The sequence below is a fragment of the Cricetulus griseus genome, chromosome 3 (assembly GCF_003668045.3).
Source record: "Cricetulus griseus strain 17A/GY chromosome 3, alternate assembly CriGri-PICRH-1.0, whole genome shotgun sequence".
Lineage (NCBI taxonomy): Eukaryota > Metazoa > Chordata > Mammalia > Rodentia > Cricetidae > Cricetulus > Cricetulus griseus.
The window spans coordinates 15,713,300-15,730,600 of NC_048596.1; the positions used below are offsets into that span (position 1 = coordinate 15,713,300).

The window sequence follows — 17,301 nt, forward strand, 5'->3', positions numbered from 1 at the left end:
CCTTTTCACATGTTCGTGCTATATGATGTTGCGTTGATCATTTTTATATTTATCCCACAACTCCCAATCCTCTTGCCTCTACCTCCCAAGTGCTGGGATCACAAGCACCTAGTTTATGTGGTACCGGGGGCTTCTTTCATGCTAGCCAAACACTGTACCAATGGAGCTGCATGCCAGCCCCTTTTCCTACTGTTTTCTTACCCTACACCCCCATTTCCACATCCCGGTTGTTCATCTTTTGTTTTCATGTTCTTTGTCTTCATTCTCTTATTTATCAAAATGCCTTCCATGCTAAAGGTCCCTTTTTGTCATTTATTTTTTAAAAATACATGCAGTTGTTTCTTTTGGTCTTTGGTCTTGAAAAGAGCAGTCACAGGGACAGTAGTATCAAGAAGAGATGTGGAGGGTGAGACAGGAATGCCCCAGCAGGTCAGCTGATGAAGGTTTTGATTAGATAAGTTGGGAGGAATTCTTATCTGAGGTTTTGTTTGTTAGATGTTAATCAGCAGAGTCTCTGAGGCTTGTAATGCATGCTGTTAACAGGCATCAGGGGAAATTGCTTCTTGTTGTTGTTGCTTTTGTGGTTGAATTGTATGGGCTGAAGATTCATTGACTCCATAAGGTAAGAAGCTTTTTATTGCACGGAATGGGAGTGTGTGTGACAGTTGTGAAGGTGACAAGAAAAGTTAGTGTAAAATTAAATAACTAAACCTCAGAGAAACTGTTTGTCCACTGACACGTATCACTCAGTCATACGTGTGTTGGGAAGTTTCTGTTAAGAATGTTTAAAAGCACAGAATGGTTTTCCCATTGATAATCACCAGATACCTAGGAATATGCTCTGTAGTGTACTGTACAGTATGTCACAGGGTGGTCTAGGAAAGAAGAAATTGCTTAAAAGATAAAACAAAACAAACAAAACTAGATGAGGATTTAGCTTAATGGTAATCCCCAGCAAAACACACACTCACACACACCTACCCACCCACCACCTACCTGCCTGCCTTTAGGGCAAATTAGTTAGATGGTATACAAGAAAATATGAAAGAAATTTTAGAGAGGAAATCCAACCAGATGAAAAAGCTGGCACTTAAAAGGCATTGTTTTCTTGCAGCAAGTAAATGAAAGAATTGAGTTTTCAATTATTTTCTGCCAGTACAAGGTAATCTAACAGGGTCTTACGCATGCCCTGAATTTTTGAGGCAGTCTCATTAACTCAGACTGACCTTACACCCTCTGGCCCCCTCAACTCCTTCAGCCTCCTGAGTGATAGAATCCTAAGTTGTGCCACAGTGCCCAGTGGAGAATCAGGATTTTTAACTCAAGACTCCTGTCTCTACATCTAAAATCCTTGTTTTTTTCCATTGTGATGTGTTGTTCAGGGAAGCAGTTGTAGATGGATTTTTCTTTGGACTGCCAGCTCACAAGTGATAACATGGAGACTAATTACGAAAGTTTGGCCTATAGCTTAGGCTCGTTCTTAACTAGCTCTTATAACTTAAATTACCCACTTATTTTCATCAACTGTCGAGTGGTCATTACCTCATCTTCCCGTACTACCCATGCTGCTTCCTCCAAGTTTGGCTGGCCACTCTGCCCTTCTTCCCAGAGTCTTCTCTGTCCCCACAAGTCCCGCCTAACCTCTTCCTAGCCATTGGCCATTCAGCTTTTTATTTCACCAATCACAGCATCTTCATAGAATGCACAAACACCCCTTACCAGGTCTTACTTTAACATGCTGTTTGCTTGTCTCTGGAAACCCAAGTTACCCAACTTCGGACCCATTTCTGTCCAGTGTGATTTATTCATTCATTGAATATTTACTGAATACCATCTGGGTGCCAGATTCTGTGCTAGATGAGTGGCATTGCTTTTCCAAGTGTGTCTTATATGTAATGCACTATTATATAAATGTTATATATTTATGCTTTATTATTGTAAGAAACCTCTTGGGTTTAAATCGTTTTTAGCAAATATTTATTATATGCCTATAGTTAGTGTTCCCAGGCACTTTCTGAAGATAGTATCATTTGCCAGAAATCATTCAGAATAAGTAGTCTGACTAGACTATGATTTTTAAAAATTTTCTAGTCTATACTTTGGTTTCCTGAACCAAAAGGGATAGCTCGCTAATTCCTTACTAACAGTAACCTATGCTAAAAGAAAATACTGACTTACACTGTCTCCTGCACACATTTTAATATACTTATTTTGGAATAATTGTAGATTTACAGGAAAAGTACAAAGATAATACAGACTTCTGTATCTCCTTAGCCTAGTCTCAGCTAATGTTAGCATGATATGTCTGTCATTCCTAACTCCCTAATTTATTTAAATTTCATAGTTTACCCATCAATATCTTCTTTCTGTTCCAGAGCCCAGTACAGGGTACTGTATTGTATTTACTTGTCATGTCTTCCCAGTGCCCTACAGTCTTTTCATTTCCCCAAGTCCTGTTTTCATGACCTTTACTGTCTTAACAAGTGCTAGTATCCTGTCGTGTGCCCCCAGGTGGAATTTGTCTGAGGTTTTTCTTTCTTTCCCTTTTCCCCTCCTACCTTCTCCCTTCCCTCCATCCCCTCCTTCCTTGATTACGCTTTGATCCCTTCTCTTCTTAGGCTGAGGATCAAACCCAGAGCCTTGTAGAGGCTAGGAATGTACTCCACCCCTAAGCAATGCCCCTAGTGTCCCCTTCTTTCTTCTTCTACCTTTTGACAAGGACTCACTGTGTAGCCCTGGATGTTCTGAAACTCACTATGTAAACCACGCTGGCCTCCACCTCACAGAGACCCACCTGCCTCTGCCTCCTGGGTGCCGAGATTAAAGGCGTCACCAAGCCTGGCTTCTAGACCTTATGTTTTTTGAGACTGAGTTGGCGTTGAACAGTCAGTCCTTCTGCCTCTGCTCCCTGACTGCTGTTACAGTGTACATGTGTAACATGTGTACCTCATGCTATCTGGTATTTTTCTTAGGGTTATAAATTTCTGGGAGAACCTAAGACAGGTGAAGTTGCCTTCTTATAATGTCTGTGCTATCACTGGGCTGTTAACCCTCACCTGGTTAGCACATTATTGCCAGTCATTTTCTACTGTTAATTTCTGCCTTTTCCCTTTTGCTGCTCTGAATAAATCCCTAAATCTAGCCAATCCTTAGTACTAGTGGGAATTAAACTTAGTCTCCTAGGAGGGGGAAGTATCTGTACATATTTCCTGAAACACTGTGCTACATCCTGCATGGCTCCAGGGATGGACCTGACTAGGATGTCAAGAGAATGAAGAAAAGACAGACACATGAACACACAAAAATAGCTGAGATAGGGCAGTCTGGACTCTTGGCTGGAGAAACCACAGCAACCTGGAACCTCAGTACATTTCTTATATAGAGCTGAACAGAAAGGCAGGGGTATTGCATATTGCATACAGAAAAACAGGGGAGGCAGGATAAAATTTACAGTATAAAACTGAATCAAGGGGGTAGGTTTAGCTGATCTTGGTAGGAACAGTCTCTGTAAGAGACCAGTCTTCAGGCTATAAATATATGGGTGGGGAGTAGGGGGGATATTATGAATATTTTCTGCACATGCAATCAACACAGAGACCAAAGGAAGGTGTTGTCTTTTCCCCATGGGTCTGAGGCTTTGGGGCCCTTGACATGGCATTGCCCATGTCAACATATATCACTCAGGACCTCAAACATTCAGGGCTTTTTTCTCTGTTGCCCACAGCACTTAGCTGTGGCTAAGTGTTAGTAAAGATTTAGTTTTTTCTCCACATTATCAATCATTTGTTTATATCAATAATAACTCTTGTCAAACTTTGATCTAAAGCCTGTGTTCTGAGCCAAGTGTGGTGGCTCACACTTGTATTTTCAATACTTGGGATACTGAGGCAATGGGATGGGCAAGAGTTTAAAGCAAGCGTAGGCTAGAGTTAGACCCTATCTAAAAATAAAATAATAAGTCATGCATATTCTGCTACAACAGGCAAGAAATGAAAAAAATATACCTATACCAAGGCATTTATTTCAGGAAGGTTCCTTCCCTCCTTCCTTCCTTCCTTCCTTCCTTCCTTCCTTCCTTCCTTCCTTCCTTCCTTCCTCCCCCCCTCTCTCTGTCTCTCTCTCTTCTTCCTTCTTTCCTTTCTTTTTTAAAAGCAGGTGTTGCCCTTAAGTTTGCTTGTAAAAACAGCAGAGCATCAAACATCTGTAAATAATGTGGAAGGCCGCACCAGTCCGTCTTCTCTTGCCTCCGCAGATAAAAAGAAGCCTTTTCTGTGGGGCCTTTTCTTTCACAGGGTCCTGGGCACTTGGGGTAGGAGTAGGAGTAGGAGTAGGAGCTGAAGGCTGGAGCTGGAGCTGGAGTCTCAGCCATGGTTTGAACCTTGAGCTATGGTTGGCAGAGCCTGGGACTCTTGACCATGTAGCTTCAAATATGCTTCACAAATTTGACATGAGCCATGAAGATAAGTCAGTGGAGCTTGCACTTGAGGCTCTTTGGCCTTCTGGCCTTAACCACCTCAGGCATCACAAGAGCCCAGGAGCCTCTGCTTGTGCCCTCGATGTTTCTGCATTGTTGGCCTGCATCTTCTTCAGGACCTTTTGAGGGGTTTATTGGCAAAGTGTATGTTCCTTGGGACCTTGGGATCAGCTCCCTTCAGAGATACATATCTTTGTGACTGGGGTTTCTTGATGCTATTTCTATGTGCTCTCTCTCTCTCTCTCTCTCTCTCTCTCTCTCTCTCTCTTTGTGTGTGTGTGTGTGTGTGTGTGTGTGTTTGTGTGTGTGTGTGTGTGTGTGTGTGTGTGTGTGTGTGTGTGTGTGTGTGTGTGTGTGTGTGTGTGTGTGTGTGTGTGTGTGTGTGTGTGTGTGTGTGTGTTGAGTGCACTCACCCACCTGGGCACACGTGAAGGCCAGAGGTGAGCTTCAGTTATTTTCTTTAATTGCGTCTCCACTTTATATTTTTTTAAAAATATTTTTGTTAATTCTTTAAAGAATTTCATAAAGTACATTTTAATCATATTCACCCCACACACTTTCCTCTAGCTCCTCCCAGATTCACATCCACTTCCTAATAACCCCTTTTTTTTAATAACCCACTGACAACAATTGTGCTGCCCATATATATGTGTGTGTATATATATATACACACATACACACACTCCTGGGTTTAAGGCCATTACTAGAGAGTGGGCAACCTACCAGGAGCCACACCCTTAAAGAAAATTCACTGTCCCTCCCCCAGAAACCATCGCATGTCCACAGCTCCTCAGTTGGGAGTGAGGACTCATGAGCCCCTCCCATTCCAAGCAGCTGCAGTGAGACCATGAGTGATGTGGTTCAGAAGATATTGTTTTGCTCTCATTCTCCCTGATCTCTGGCTCGTAGAGTCTTCCCACCTCTCTTCCACGAGGGTCCTTGAACTTTATGGAGTGGCGTTGTGTAGGTGTTCCACATGTGGCTGAGCACTCTGTTAGCACTGATTGTCTGGGCTTGACCAGTTGTGAGTTTCTGCATAGACTGCCCTCCACCAGAGAAACTTCTCTGTGAGGTCTGAGAACTATACTAATCTGGCGGTAGAGAGATACAAATTTGTAGGGTATTTTGACATTAAGTCCATTTGCAGAACAATCCTGGACTTGAGAGCTCTCCAACCTTGGGTTCTTGGTCAGATTTATAGTACTAGGCATGCGTTTCCTTGTGTGGAGCAGGTCTTCCTGTCCAAGCAGAGAACAGTTGGTTATCCCTATAACGTTCACACCACTATTGAAATTATGTTCTCTACCCATGGAACCTAAGTTTAAAGTAGGATCTCTCACTGAACCTGGAGCTCCTTATTTTTCCACTATACTAGCTGGTGGCCAGCCCCCTGTCTCTGCATCTCCTCCCCCCAGTATTGGGGTTTCAGGGTCACATAAGTATGCTCAACTTTTATACTGGTGCTGGGGCTCTGAACTCAGATTCTCACATCTCTTTAACAAGCACTTTCCCCCAAACTCCTCAGAGACTTTTTGAGAGGTAAATTTAATAAGATGTGGTGAGTTTGGATGTGAACAATTGACAGACAGGAAACATTTGAAAGCGATACTCTGAACAATTGATAGACAGGAAACATTTGAAAGCGATACTCTGAACAATTGATAGACAGGAAACATTTGAAAGCGATACTCTGATCTTGGTCTCAGTGCCTGGAATTTAAATTTTGGTTTGAAACTGCATGCTTGAAAGCATGAAGACTGAGTGTCAGCTTTGGTAAAGCTTAGCTTCTTCAGTGGCTGTATTGGGTCTGCAATAGTTAGCCCAGCTTCACTGAGCACCCATTTACCCCTCATTCCACCTGGAATACCAGGCCCCCAATTGGACAGCCCCTGGATACTTTTTCAAGGAATCTTAGCATGACTTGGTTTTTACTTAGGTGCTTTTCTCTCTAGCTTATTTCCCACATCAGAGGCATTTGATAATATTCTCCAATAATTTGGGGGCGGGGGAAGTTCAAGACAGGGTTTCTCTGTGTAGCTAGGCTGTCCTGGAAGTCCCTCTGGAGACCAGGCTGACCTTGAACTCAAGAGATCCACCTGCCTCTACCTCCCGAGTGCTGGGATTAAAGGCATGAGCCACCACACCCAACTTCAATAATTTATTAAATTCTTCCCATTTCAGTTTCCAGTTCATTCCCACTTGTAACCGCATGTTTTAGGAAGAGAACAGTTACCCTTGTTCTAATGCTGTGATAAATGCTATGACCAAAAGCAACTTGAGAAGGAAAGGGTTTATTTCCTCCATCAAAGCAAAGTCAGGGCAGGAACTCAAGACAGGAATCTTCAGGCAGGAACTGAAACAGGCCTTGGAGGCATTCCGCTTACTGGCTTGCTCATCTTACCAACTTGCATGCTTTTCTTTCTAATTTTTATTTTTTTTCTGTGTGTATATGTTTGCCTGTGTGTGGGTACCAGGTGCATTCAGTGTCCTCAGAGGCCTGAAAGTGTGTTCCTGAGATCCTCTGGAATTGAAGTTAGAATCAGGTGTGTGCTACCCTAGTGTGGGCACTAGGATCTGAACCTAGGTCCTCTCTTAGAACAGCAAGCACTCTTGACCGTTGAGCTACCTCTGCAGTCCTTTACCATGCTTTCTTGTACTGTTGAAGACTGCCTGTCCAGGGGTGGCCCTGCCCCTCAGTGTCAAGAAAATGCCCTGCAGACTTGCCTACGAGCCATCAGATTGGTTGAGTGTCCTCTTCTCAGATAACTGTAGCTGTGTCAAGTTGACAAAAACTAACCCAAGGCTACTCAGTCCTTATTATTAACTAGATTATCATTATCTTTCATCTGGGACCATGTTAATGTTAATTCTTTATTTCAGAGCCATCATCAATCACTTTAATCCCAAAATTGAGTCCTACGCTGCTGTGAATCACATATCTCAACTCTCAGAAGAACAGGTAAGTCACTTCTCTCTCTGGGATGACCTCATTGGTGGTAAGGATCAAGTAGCTGTCTCCTTCTGGTGATGGGATTCTGTGACTGAGCTCCAGGTGGGGTGATAAAGCCAGGCTGCTGAGAAAAGTTAATGCAGGATTGCTTTCTGGTTCTTTTTTTTTTTTTTTTTAAGTGATGAATTCACCTTGCTGTCTTTTATTTTTATTTATCATGTATACAGTGCATGCCAGAAGAAGGCACCAGATCACATTACAGATGGTTGTGAGCCACCATGTGGTTGCTGGGAATTGAACTCAGAACCTCTGGAAGAGCAATAGTCAGTGCTCTTAACCCTTGAGCCATCTCTCCAGCCCCCGCTTGCTGGTTCTTTAAATAGATTAATACCTTCTTCGTTTATGCCATCTGAAGGATTTGTTTAATTATATAGAGAGTATGAGGTGAAACTTGATAAGTTACTGTCTTACAGCAGGTGATAAAAATACTACTTTTTAAAGCTCTCAGTCACAGTCATTTTGATTTCTGAAAGTCAGGGTTGTCAACATAATGGTACACATCTGTAATCCTAGCACTTGGAAGGTGGGAACAGTTCAGAGTTATCCTGGGCTACATAGGGAGATCAAGGACAGCCTGAGCTTCACGCCACACTGCCTTAAGAACTAAAACCAAAAAAAGTAAGGCATGAGAACTTAGAAATGAACATAAATTCCAGCCACAGGAAAACTTTGTGTTCAGCAAGTCTGAAGGTATGTGGGTCATTAAAGCATAAACTCATTGAGATAGATTGAGTTCTCTCTCCCTTGGACAGTTATTTTTGGGCAGGTTTTTCTGTGGTATTGTCTGAGTTGAAGATGCAGATAGTCTTGTGCCTTTGTTTCCCTTGAATCTGGCCCGATCCCCTTCTCCCTTACTGCCTGTACTCAGCTCTGGGTTCTATAAAAGTACAAATGGGGCTTCAGCTTGGCATAGAGTTGGACCTGGTGTTTCCTTCTGAGGCTCTTTGTCTTTTTAAATAAGGGTGGGTTTTTGTTGTTTTGTGGGGACAGTTTTGCTTGTTTCCCAAGACAGGGTTTCTTGGCATAGTCCTCGCTGTCCTAGAACTAGTTCTGTAGACCAGGCTGGCCTCAAATTCACAGAGATCGCCTGCTTCTGGCTGCCGATTGCTGGGATTAAGGGAGTGTGCTGCCACTGCCTGGCTTAAATAAGGGTCTTCTAATAATTGATAAGTGCATAACTTTATATAAAACTACTGTTTACAAAGCCTATGCTGGCGATAGGAATGTAGCTCGTATAGGTAAATTCACTGTGAAGCTGTGGGTGACCTTCAGCCCCTGGCTCTCCTGCCTTTACCTCCCAATGCAGGTTTGCCTCACCTTGCTGTTTCATTCTGAGGCTTTTGAGTCTTGTACCAAAAGCACACAATAGGCTGATGAGGAGATGGTTTAGCTGGGTGAAGTGCTTGCTGCTCAAGCCCCCAGGATACACACAAAAAGCTAGGTAAGCCTGTAAGCCCAACACTAGGAAGGCAGAGGTAGGTGGATCCCTGGAGCTTGCTGGCCAGCCAGTCTAGTTGAATAGGTGAGCTCTTAGTTCAGTGATAGCCATCCTGGCACACAACTGGTGTGAACCTCTGTCCTCCACACATGCCCATTGCACGCACCCACAGTAAATACATACCTGATTCTGAGTGCCAGATTCTCCTTTCTTGCTTCCTGTTGTTCTAAGTTAGAAAAGCCAAGAAATAAATTCCAAACTCGTGAAACCATGTGTATTCTGTTCTCCTTCCTTACCAGTGCAGCATTGTAGCTCTTCTGAGTTTTTTACTGGCAGGCCCAGCCAGCAATTGTATCATGACCATATGTTCCAGTGTTCTTGAAAGCTATTCAGTTCACCCAGTGAGGCAGCAGGCAAGCTTTTTCCTAACAGAGCCTTCTCAGTACTCCCCCCAGTGGCTCTTTCTGCAGCCAGATGGATAGCATTCTACCAGTCTGGCAGTTGTTTCTTTTGAATACTTGTTCTCTTTTGTGAAGCCAGCTGTGTGACCCCACCCTCATGCTTACAGCTGCCTTTATAAATGGCTTTCATTTCTTTTTCCTCTGCCTATGAAGCAGAGCAGACTCCTTTTGATACTGGAAATGTGTGTGGGGTGTTTCTTGATTCTTCCTTTTCCTGTTGGACCAGTCCATGTTAGTTGTATGGTGTCATTTTTATACAGAACATTCTGTGTAATGTGTTCTGTATGTTAAGGAAAGGGGACACTCCTTAACATACAGTGGTACACTGTAAGCTCTGGATAGCACGAAAGCCATGTGCTCTCCCAGTAGCAGCCACCAACCAATAATAAAAACCCATTGCGTTGCATGAGGAAGTCAGAAAAGGAAAGATTAACAAGCTGTATCCTCACCCTCTTTCATCGTCTTTCAAGGTTAAAAGTGATGGACAGGGATTTCTGAGTCCACAAGCCAGAAGTGAGGCAGTTCTTGGAAAGGAGCTCAGTGCTGGGATAGAGTGCTTGTCTAGCGTGTATGAGGTCCTGATTTCATTCCTAGCACCACTCAAGTGGGAGGAGCCCTCAGTGACGTGTTTACTCTGTAAGTAGTTACAAAAGGGCAGGTGGGATCACTGGTGCAAAGTCACAGAGTTACTGTGTCCTCACATGCTCATTACCACTAACAGGGTACTGTTATCCTAGGAGTCGTTTCTCTTCCCCAACCCCCTCTGAAGCTGCTAACTGACAGCATTATAGTGCACTTGTTTTTATCAGATTAGAGGATTTGACTGCCTGTCTATCTCCCTTATGTGGAGTACTTCTCTCCCTTCACCTATGAACATTGATACTAATGTCACAAGGTCAAGAGTATTTGCAGCTTCCCAAAGAGCTGGCTTTGGGGGCAGTAAGGCTCTGCAGCTGTTAGCAGCTATCTTAGCAGGGAGGGAAAAGGGGGGGGGGGCAAAATAGGATTAAAATCCCTAGTAGATTCTAAATAAAACCTAAAGCCTGTTAATGGATGTTAGCTGGGATTTTTAGCATTTAGTAAGTTAGGCAGATAGGGCAGACCCTTTGCTAGCTCTGCCTGCCCAGCCTGTCATTTTGTTGCAAAGATTTATGAATCCTTGGTTTTAAAGACAGGGTTACACTCTGTACAGCCTAGGCTAACCTGGGACTCACTATGTAGCCCAGACTGACCTTCAGCTTACAGAGTCCTCTTGCTTCAGACTCCTGGGTGCTATGTGTTAGAGACAGGAGCCACCGTGACCACTAGCTTTGTGAAGGTTTTTGAAGTTTTTGTTTGTTTGTTGTTGTTTTGGTTTTTTTTTTCAAGACAGAGTTAGAGTCTCTGTAGCTTTGGAGGCTGTCCTGAAACTCACTCTGTAGACCAGGCTGGCTTCGAACTCAGAGGTCCGCCTGCCTCTGCCTCCCAAGTGCTGAGATGGCTCAGCAATTACACGCACTGGTTGCTCTTCCAGGGGACCCGGGTTCAGCACCCACATGGCAGCTCACAATCATCTGTAATTCCAGTACTAGGAGGTCCAATACCCCCTTTGTGACCTCTGTGGGTACCAAGTCTGCATGTGTTGCACAGACACTTATGCAGACAAATGTCCACACACACAACAAGGTAATTTTAAAGAGAGAGACTGCAATTGATGGTTCAAACATGAGAAGTCCTATTATAGCCAGGGTCTCTGCAGTTGTCACGGTCAGAATAGACAGGGAGGAAAGATAGGGTTCGATAAATACAGAGGCATAAATTGTAAAATACACTCAAAACTAGGACCTGTACAAGTCAGGAGGAATGGAGAATTCCAGAGTTCTTAAATGCCATCCGTATTTGAAGGTTGATGAGATGCAGTCGCACACACCTCTAATCCCAGCACTTGGGAGGCAGAGGCAGGTGGATCTCTGTGAGTTCGAGGCCAGCCTGGTCTACAGAGCCATAGAGTGAGACCCTGTCTCAAAAAAACAAACACAAAAAAAATCAGTCTGAAGTTATTTGATTTAGGATGTAAGTCAGTCTTTAGTTACTTGCCTCCTCTCTGCCTCTTGCTTTTAAAAAAAAAAAAGTTTCTCCAGTTTAATTTATAGAAATGCCCCCTGAATGCTGGGATTACAGGTGTGCGCCGCCGTACTTCCTAATTGTTTGTCTTTGACTCAGTCACAAACACTTATCAATGCCAAGCATGTTGTAAGGCCTAACAGGCAAACCTTCGTTTTTTGAAATTGTAGTTTAAGAGATTTGCCACCCTAAAGATTCCTTGATGTATGAAACAGTTTGCTTAGCAGTATGCACACTGTTGTGCCACAGATCTCAAAGTCTTTTCCATCCTGCAGAACTGAAACCTTGTCCTCTGAACAACTTGCTGCTCCTTCCCCTGCTACCTTGGCAACCAGCGTTCTACTTTCTGTTTCTAAGGGTAGACAAACCTATCTTCAAGCTTTGCTTTCACCCCAGTGGCCTAGGAACTTGCTAAAAATTTCTCTGCATATAAAGTCATGGATTTTTCTGAGACAACCTTAAGGGTTGGGATGTAGCTCCAAATCCAGTATCCTAGCTCTTGGCCTAGCATACCAGTCTCCTGGCTTAATTTCCCAGTACACCCCTCAGAGAAAGAATGTTTATGGAGAAAGGCACTCTGCTGGGACCCACAGGGTCACAGGGACACAGATGATGCAGTCAGACCGTTTAGTTTTCTGCATTAGGAATTGTTACTGTGCCCCGTCCCGCAGGGCTCGGTAATTCGTGAGTCCGAGGTGGATCACGCCTGCAAATAATGGGCGGGAAAGAAAAAGCGGGACCAAGCAGATTTCTTGTCAAGGCCCATTTATTGATTATGACAAGGGGTTTTTATAGAGAAAGGAGGAAGCAGAGAAAAAGGAGGTGGGGGGAGGGATGAATGTTAATTGCTCTCAGGCAGGTATCCGGAATCTCCTGTGTTAAGGAAGTGGGGGAAGGGATTGGTGTTAGTTGCTTCTCAGGCCAGGTCCCGGAACCTGAGGGGTGGGATGCTAGACTGGCTGGCGGCTAGCTAGGCATGGGGAGTCGCCAAGGCTGGCTTCTGACATTACTGTTTTTATTATGATGATCATTTGTCTTTTTAGATTTCTTTCATCTTGGTCTTGCATATATGTCTATGCACCACTTTCCTGCCTTGTTTTTTGAGTCGAGGTTTCATATAGTCCAGGTTAGCCCAGAACTAACTCCCTTGTAACTGAAAATAACCTAGACTTTGTGATATTCCTGTCTCCACTTCCCAAATTCTGGGATTATAGTCATGAGCCAGCTGTGTTAGCATTCTTTGCTGAGGTTTTCTTTATGATTTATTTTTATGTGCATTAATGTTTTGCCTGCATGTGTGTCTGTGTGAGGGTGTCAGATCCCCTGGAACTGGAGTTACAGATAGTTTGAGCTACAATGTGAGTGCTGGAAATTGACCCCAGCTCCTCTGGAAGAGCAGCCAGAGCTCTTAAACACTTAAAACCCTCTAGCTCTCTTTTAGGAGATTTTTTGTTTGTTTGTTTTTCAAGACAGGTTTTCTCTATAGCTTCGGAGCCTGTCTTGGAACTTACTCTGTGGGCCAGGCTGGCCTCGAACTTACAGAGATCTGCCTACCTCTGCCTCTGGAGTGCTGGGATTAAATGTGTATGCCACCACCGCCCGTCATGGTTTTAATTAATTCCTATAATTTCTTTTAAGTTTCTGCTCTCCCTAGAACTTTGGATTTTAGATCCAGAGAAGGCCTGCATAAAGTTGTATAAGACACTTTTTACATGTACTATGTGTGTATTGTGCATTAGTTTTCTTCTTCCACTATTTGAGCTTTGGAGATGAAATTGAGGCTTGGTGGCAGATGTTGAACCAACTTGACAGCCCACAATACATTTTTTGAAGCATTATTACAAACCAGAGTACTGTTGAAAGCTGCTAAGTATTACTTCAATAAAGTTTCTAAACCTGTTTGGTTTCTCCTGATCTAAGAGTGTAGCAAATGACTGCTGCAGGGTGAGAGCTGGCTCAGCATCGAAGAACACTTGCTACTCTTGCAGAAGACCAGGATTTGATTCTCAGAGCTCTTATTGGGCTGCTCACAGTCATCTGTAACTCAAACTTCAGGTAGCCAACACCCTTTCTTGCTTCCACAGACACCAGCAAGTACATGACACACACATATTATATACCTGTAGATACAGATACATATAAATAAAAATAAATCTTAAAAAAAAACTATAAATGACTGTTAGGTATTTAGAAATCCAAACCATACCTAACCTACACCCCCCCTTTTTTTTGTTTTTGATGTCTTGCTCAGGTAAACGTAACTCACCAAGAAACCCAGTTTGGCCTCCAGACTAGTGGCCATATTTTTGCCTCGGTCTCTTAGATGTTAGAACTAGAGGTTTGATCTACCAGGCTCAACCTAGTTTATTTCCAGTGAAAAGTGAGATGCTAATAGGAGTAGAGCCCCACTTTGAGGGCTCAGTGTCTTTAGGGGCCCTGATAGAATCCTTTGCTTGAGAAAACTTTCTCAGAAAAATCTTGGTAGTAGAAAACCCTAAGAACTAAAAAACAAAACAAAACAAAAACCTAAGAACTTAAAGACCTTTGAGGAAAGCCAAGACGTCATCTGAGACTTCATCTTCAGAGTTGTGCCCCTCAGCATGTATATGACAGACTTGAGGGTATAAGTAGTGGAGGGAGCTGATGTGTGGTGTTTGGTGTACAATATGGAGCCAGCTGTTGCTACAGTCCAGCTCTCTCAGATCAGGCCTGTGACCCAGCCTCAGCACATGGGTGGCTGTTGAAGGAGAAGGCCTGTGACACTCTAAGGAGTTTCTGAGAAGGAAGTTCATATGGTTCACTTTCCTCATAGGAACCACCTCTATAAAAACCCTAGCTGGGCATGGTTGAGCACACCTTTAATCCCAGTTCTGGGAGGCAAAGATGGAAGGATCTGAGTTCAAAGCCAACCTGGTCTACATAGGGAGTTCTAGGACATCCAGGGCTACACACAGAGAGAGACTTTGCCTGTCCACCTTTCCCCACCAAAAGAAAGAAAGAAAGAAAGAAAGAAAGAAAGAAAGAAAGAAAGAAAGGAAGGAAGGAAGGAAGGAAGGAAGGAAGGAAGGAAGGAAGGAAGGAAGGAAGGAAGGAAGGAATGTCCTGGGCACTTCTGGGTTTTGAACAGGATGCTTGAGGCACCTGTGCTGTTTTCTCTTCCTAGGACCTGGTTCTAACCATTGTGTAAGGCAGGCTCCGCACAAAGATGCAAGTTCAAGAGTTAAGATTTAGACTCCCACAATGGCCATAACTCAGCTTCCTGTACTTGGCGGTGTGCCTTTCTACAATAGGCTATAGCCTGTAGCCCTGCACTGCCTTGCTCTCTGTAGCCATGAGTGATGGTTCCTGAGGGAACTCTGACTGAGGGAGACACGGGAGAAAGTCTTAGCTGTCTGACCCTACCTTCCTGGTGTCTGTGTCTGTGTTCTGGCATTTCAGTGACCTGTTGGGCAGAAAAACACTTCAGTGGAGTTGTTTGTTCACTGTATTTGTTCCCTGAAGCAGGAAAGACACCAGGTCAGAGGAAGGGCGGCTCCTGCATGCTGCCCATAGAAGAGAGTCAGCTGCCCGGTCAAGTGCTGCTGGCACAATGCTCTTAATTGGACCAGGGACAGACCCTGCTTAGGGGAGAAGGTATCTTGGATTTAATACAGATACAAATGCACAAAAGACAGGAATACACTATATAATTATTGAGGGGGCACTTTTGTATGTATTATTTACTTAAATCCTACATCAAATATTTGGGATAGACACAATTATTATTTTATAGGTAAGAACACTAGAGAGACTGATTTGTTCAGGGCTACAATTGTACCCAAGTCGGCTTGACTCCAGAGTCTACGCTTCTCTATTTTGTCAGGCTAGGGTACGTATGACCACTTGAGTCTGTCAGACATTTTGAAGGAATAGGTCAAGAAGCAGGGAGAATAACAGAAACAGAGTTGTGCATGGGAGGTAGTCAAAAGTCTTAGAGAGAGAAGATATTTAGTTGAGGATTCAAAGTACCATCCATTCTAGAGGTTTACTTGCCAGAAATAAATGTGTACAGGAACCTAGCATGGTATGATAACTTTCATAAGTGAAATGAGCCCCTTTATTCCAACCAAGTATCTCAGGAAGACTTTTCCTACATACCAAAGAGATGTGAAAGTTTTTATTTAAACAGTAGATAATATATAAAAACTGTGTGTGTGTGTGTGTGTGTGTGTGTGTGTGTGTGTGTGTGTGTGTGTGTGTATAATCGCCCTTTGAGACTTACATCCCAGGCTGATCTTGAATTCACTTTGTACCTAAGGATAACCTTGACCTGATCTTTCTGCCTCTGCCTTGTTTAGTGCTTTGATTACAAGGCATGTGCTACCTACAAGCCACATGTGTATGGTACCAGGGATCTAACCCAGGCAAGCATTCTACCAACTGAACTCTATCTCCATCCAGCCTGCCTCCCCCCCCCCCCCCGCTTTTTTTTTTTTTTTTTTTTTTTTTTTGAGATAGGGTTTCTCTGTGTAGTCCTGCCTGTAGACCAGGCTGGCCTTGAACTCAGAGATCCACCTGCCTCTGCCTCCCGAGTGTTGGGATTGAAGACACATGTCACCACCACCTGGCTTCTTAACTGCTTTTAAGGTAGTGAGTCTTATTTCATTCAAAAGTCTTTAGTCATGTCGAACAGACAGGCTGGTCACTGACATGGAAAAGAGCACAGCTGTGTCTGCCTCTGTCACAAGTTTCTTCATTGAGGTAGAACAGTTCGTGGGGGGTGACGGTCACATGACAGTGTGTGGAAGGAACAGTGCTTGGGGTGACAGGCAGACAGTGGGACCGGGCCATCCTTGAAGAAGTGGCAGCAGAGCAGTCCCTCTGTCTTCATTTGAACCAAGAAGGCTCTTCCCTTCAGTTGCTCTAGTTACTGGGTAGGAGCGTGCAGGAGCATGGCCCTCCTTTGTCTTTGGGGAGATTGTTTGCTCTCCACTAGCACCTCTTCTAGGAAGTTCTTTAGAACTTTTCCAAAATGTGTGAAGAGCCTGTTTTGCGCTGTGGTAGTAGCAGGGGCTGGGGGTGTCCTTATGCAAAGTTGTGTCTCTGTTAAGTTGTATTTGACTTGAAATATTTGGTATGTGTGGATGCTGCCTGAGTGTCTGTGCACCGTGTTTACACATGGTGCCCATGGAGGCAAGAAGAGGATGACAGATCCCTTGGAGCTAGAGTTACAGGTAATGTGAGCCACCATTCAGGTGCTGGGAACTAAATCTAGGTCCTCTGCAAGAACAACCAAGTGACCTAAATGCCAAGCTGTCTCTCCACCTTGAAATAGTTTCAGGACTCATAACAGTTTTTGTTTTGTTTTTAAAATTTTCAAGGCAGGGTTTCTCTATGTAGCTTTGTAGACCAGGTTGGCCTTGAGCTCAAATAGATCTGCCTGCCTCTGCCTCTCTAGTTCTGGGGTTAAAGGCGTGTGCCATCACAGCCCATAGTATTTTGATTTTTTATAACAACCATAATCACATGATAATTGCAATCTGGAAAATAACCCACTCAGCTAAAGGGGAAACTGAGCATAGCTCACAAATGGGATTCTGACTGTTAGGGTGGGAAGTCTTCAATGCCCTGGAAGGAGACAGAAGCTAGTGAGTTAGGACCAGAGACAGCTGGCTTTGAACTCCTTCCTGGTCCTCCTGCTTCTGCCTCCCAAGTACTGGGACTATAGGGGTGTACCACTGTATCTGAGACGGTGATTTCTTCAGCTCAGGGTTTAACTCTCTGAGATACAGTGTTTGCAGGGAAAGAGACCTCAGGCAGGGAGTGCAGACATATC

General features: G+C 43.8%; 1 protein-coding gene across 2 annotated transcripts in view; it reads left to right on the forward strand.

Annotated features, from left to right (window-relative positions):
• The window catches only part of Armh3 (armadillo like helical domain containing 3), a 182,852-nt gene that overhangs the window by 148,550 nt on the left and 17,001 nt on the right, over positions 1 to 17,301 (forward strand). For both annotated transcript variants that reach the window (XM_027407156.1, XM_027407157.2), the window contains one exon: positions 7,355 to 7,433. In XM_027407156.1, coding sequence (XP_027262957.1) covers positions 7,355 to 7,433 — 79 coding nt within the window. The remainder of the gene's footprint in view (positions 1 to 7,354; positions 7,434 to 17,301) is intronic.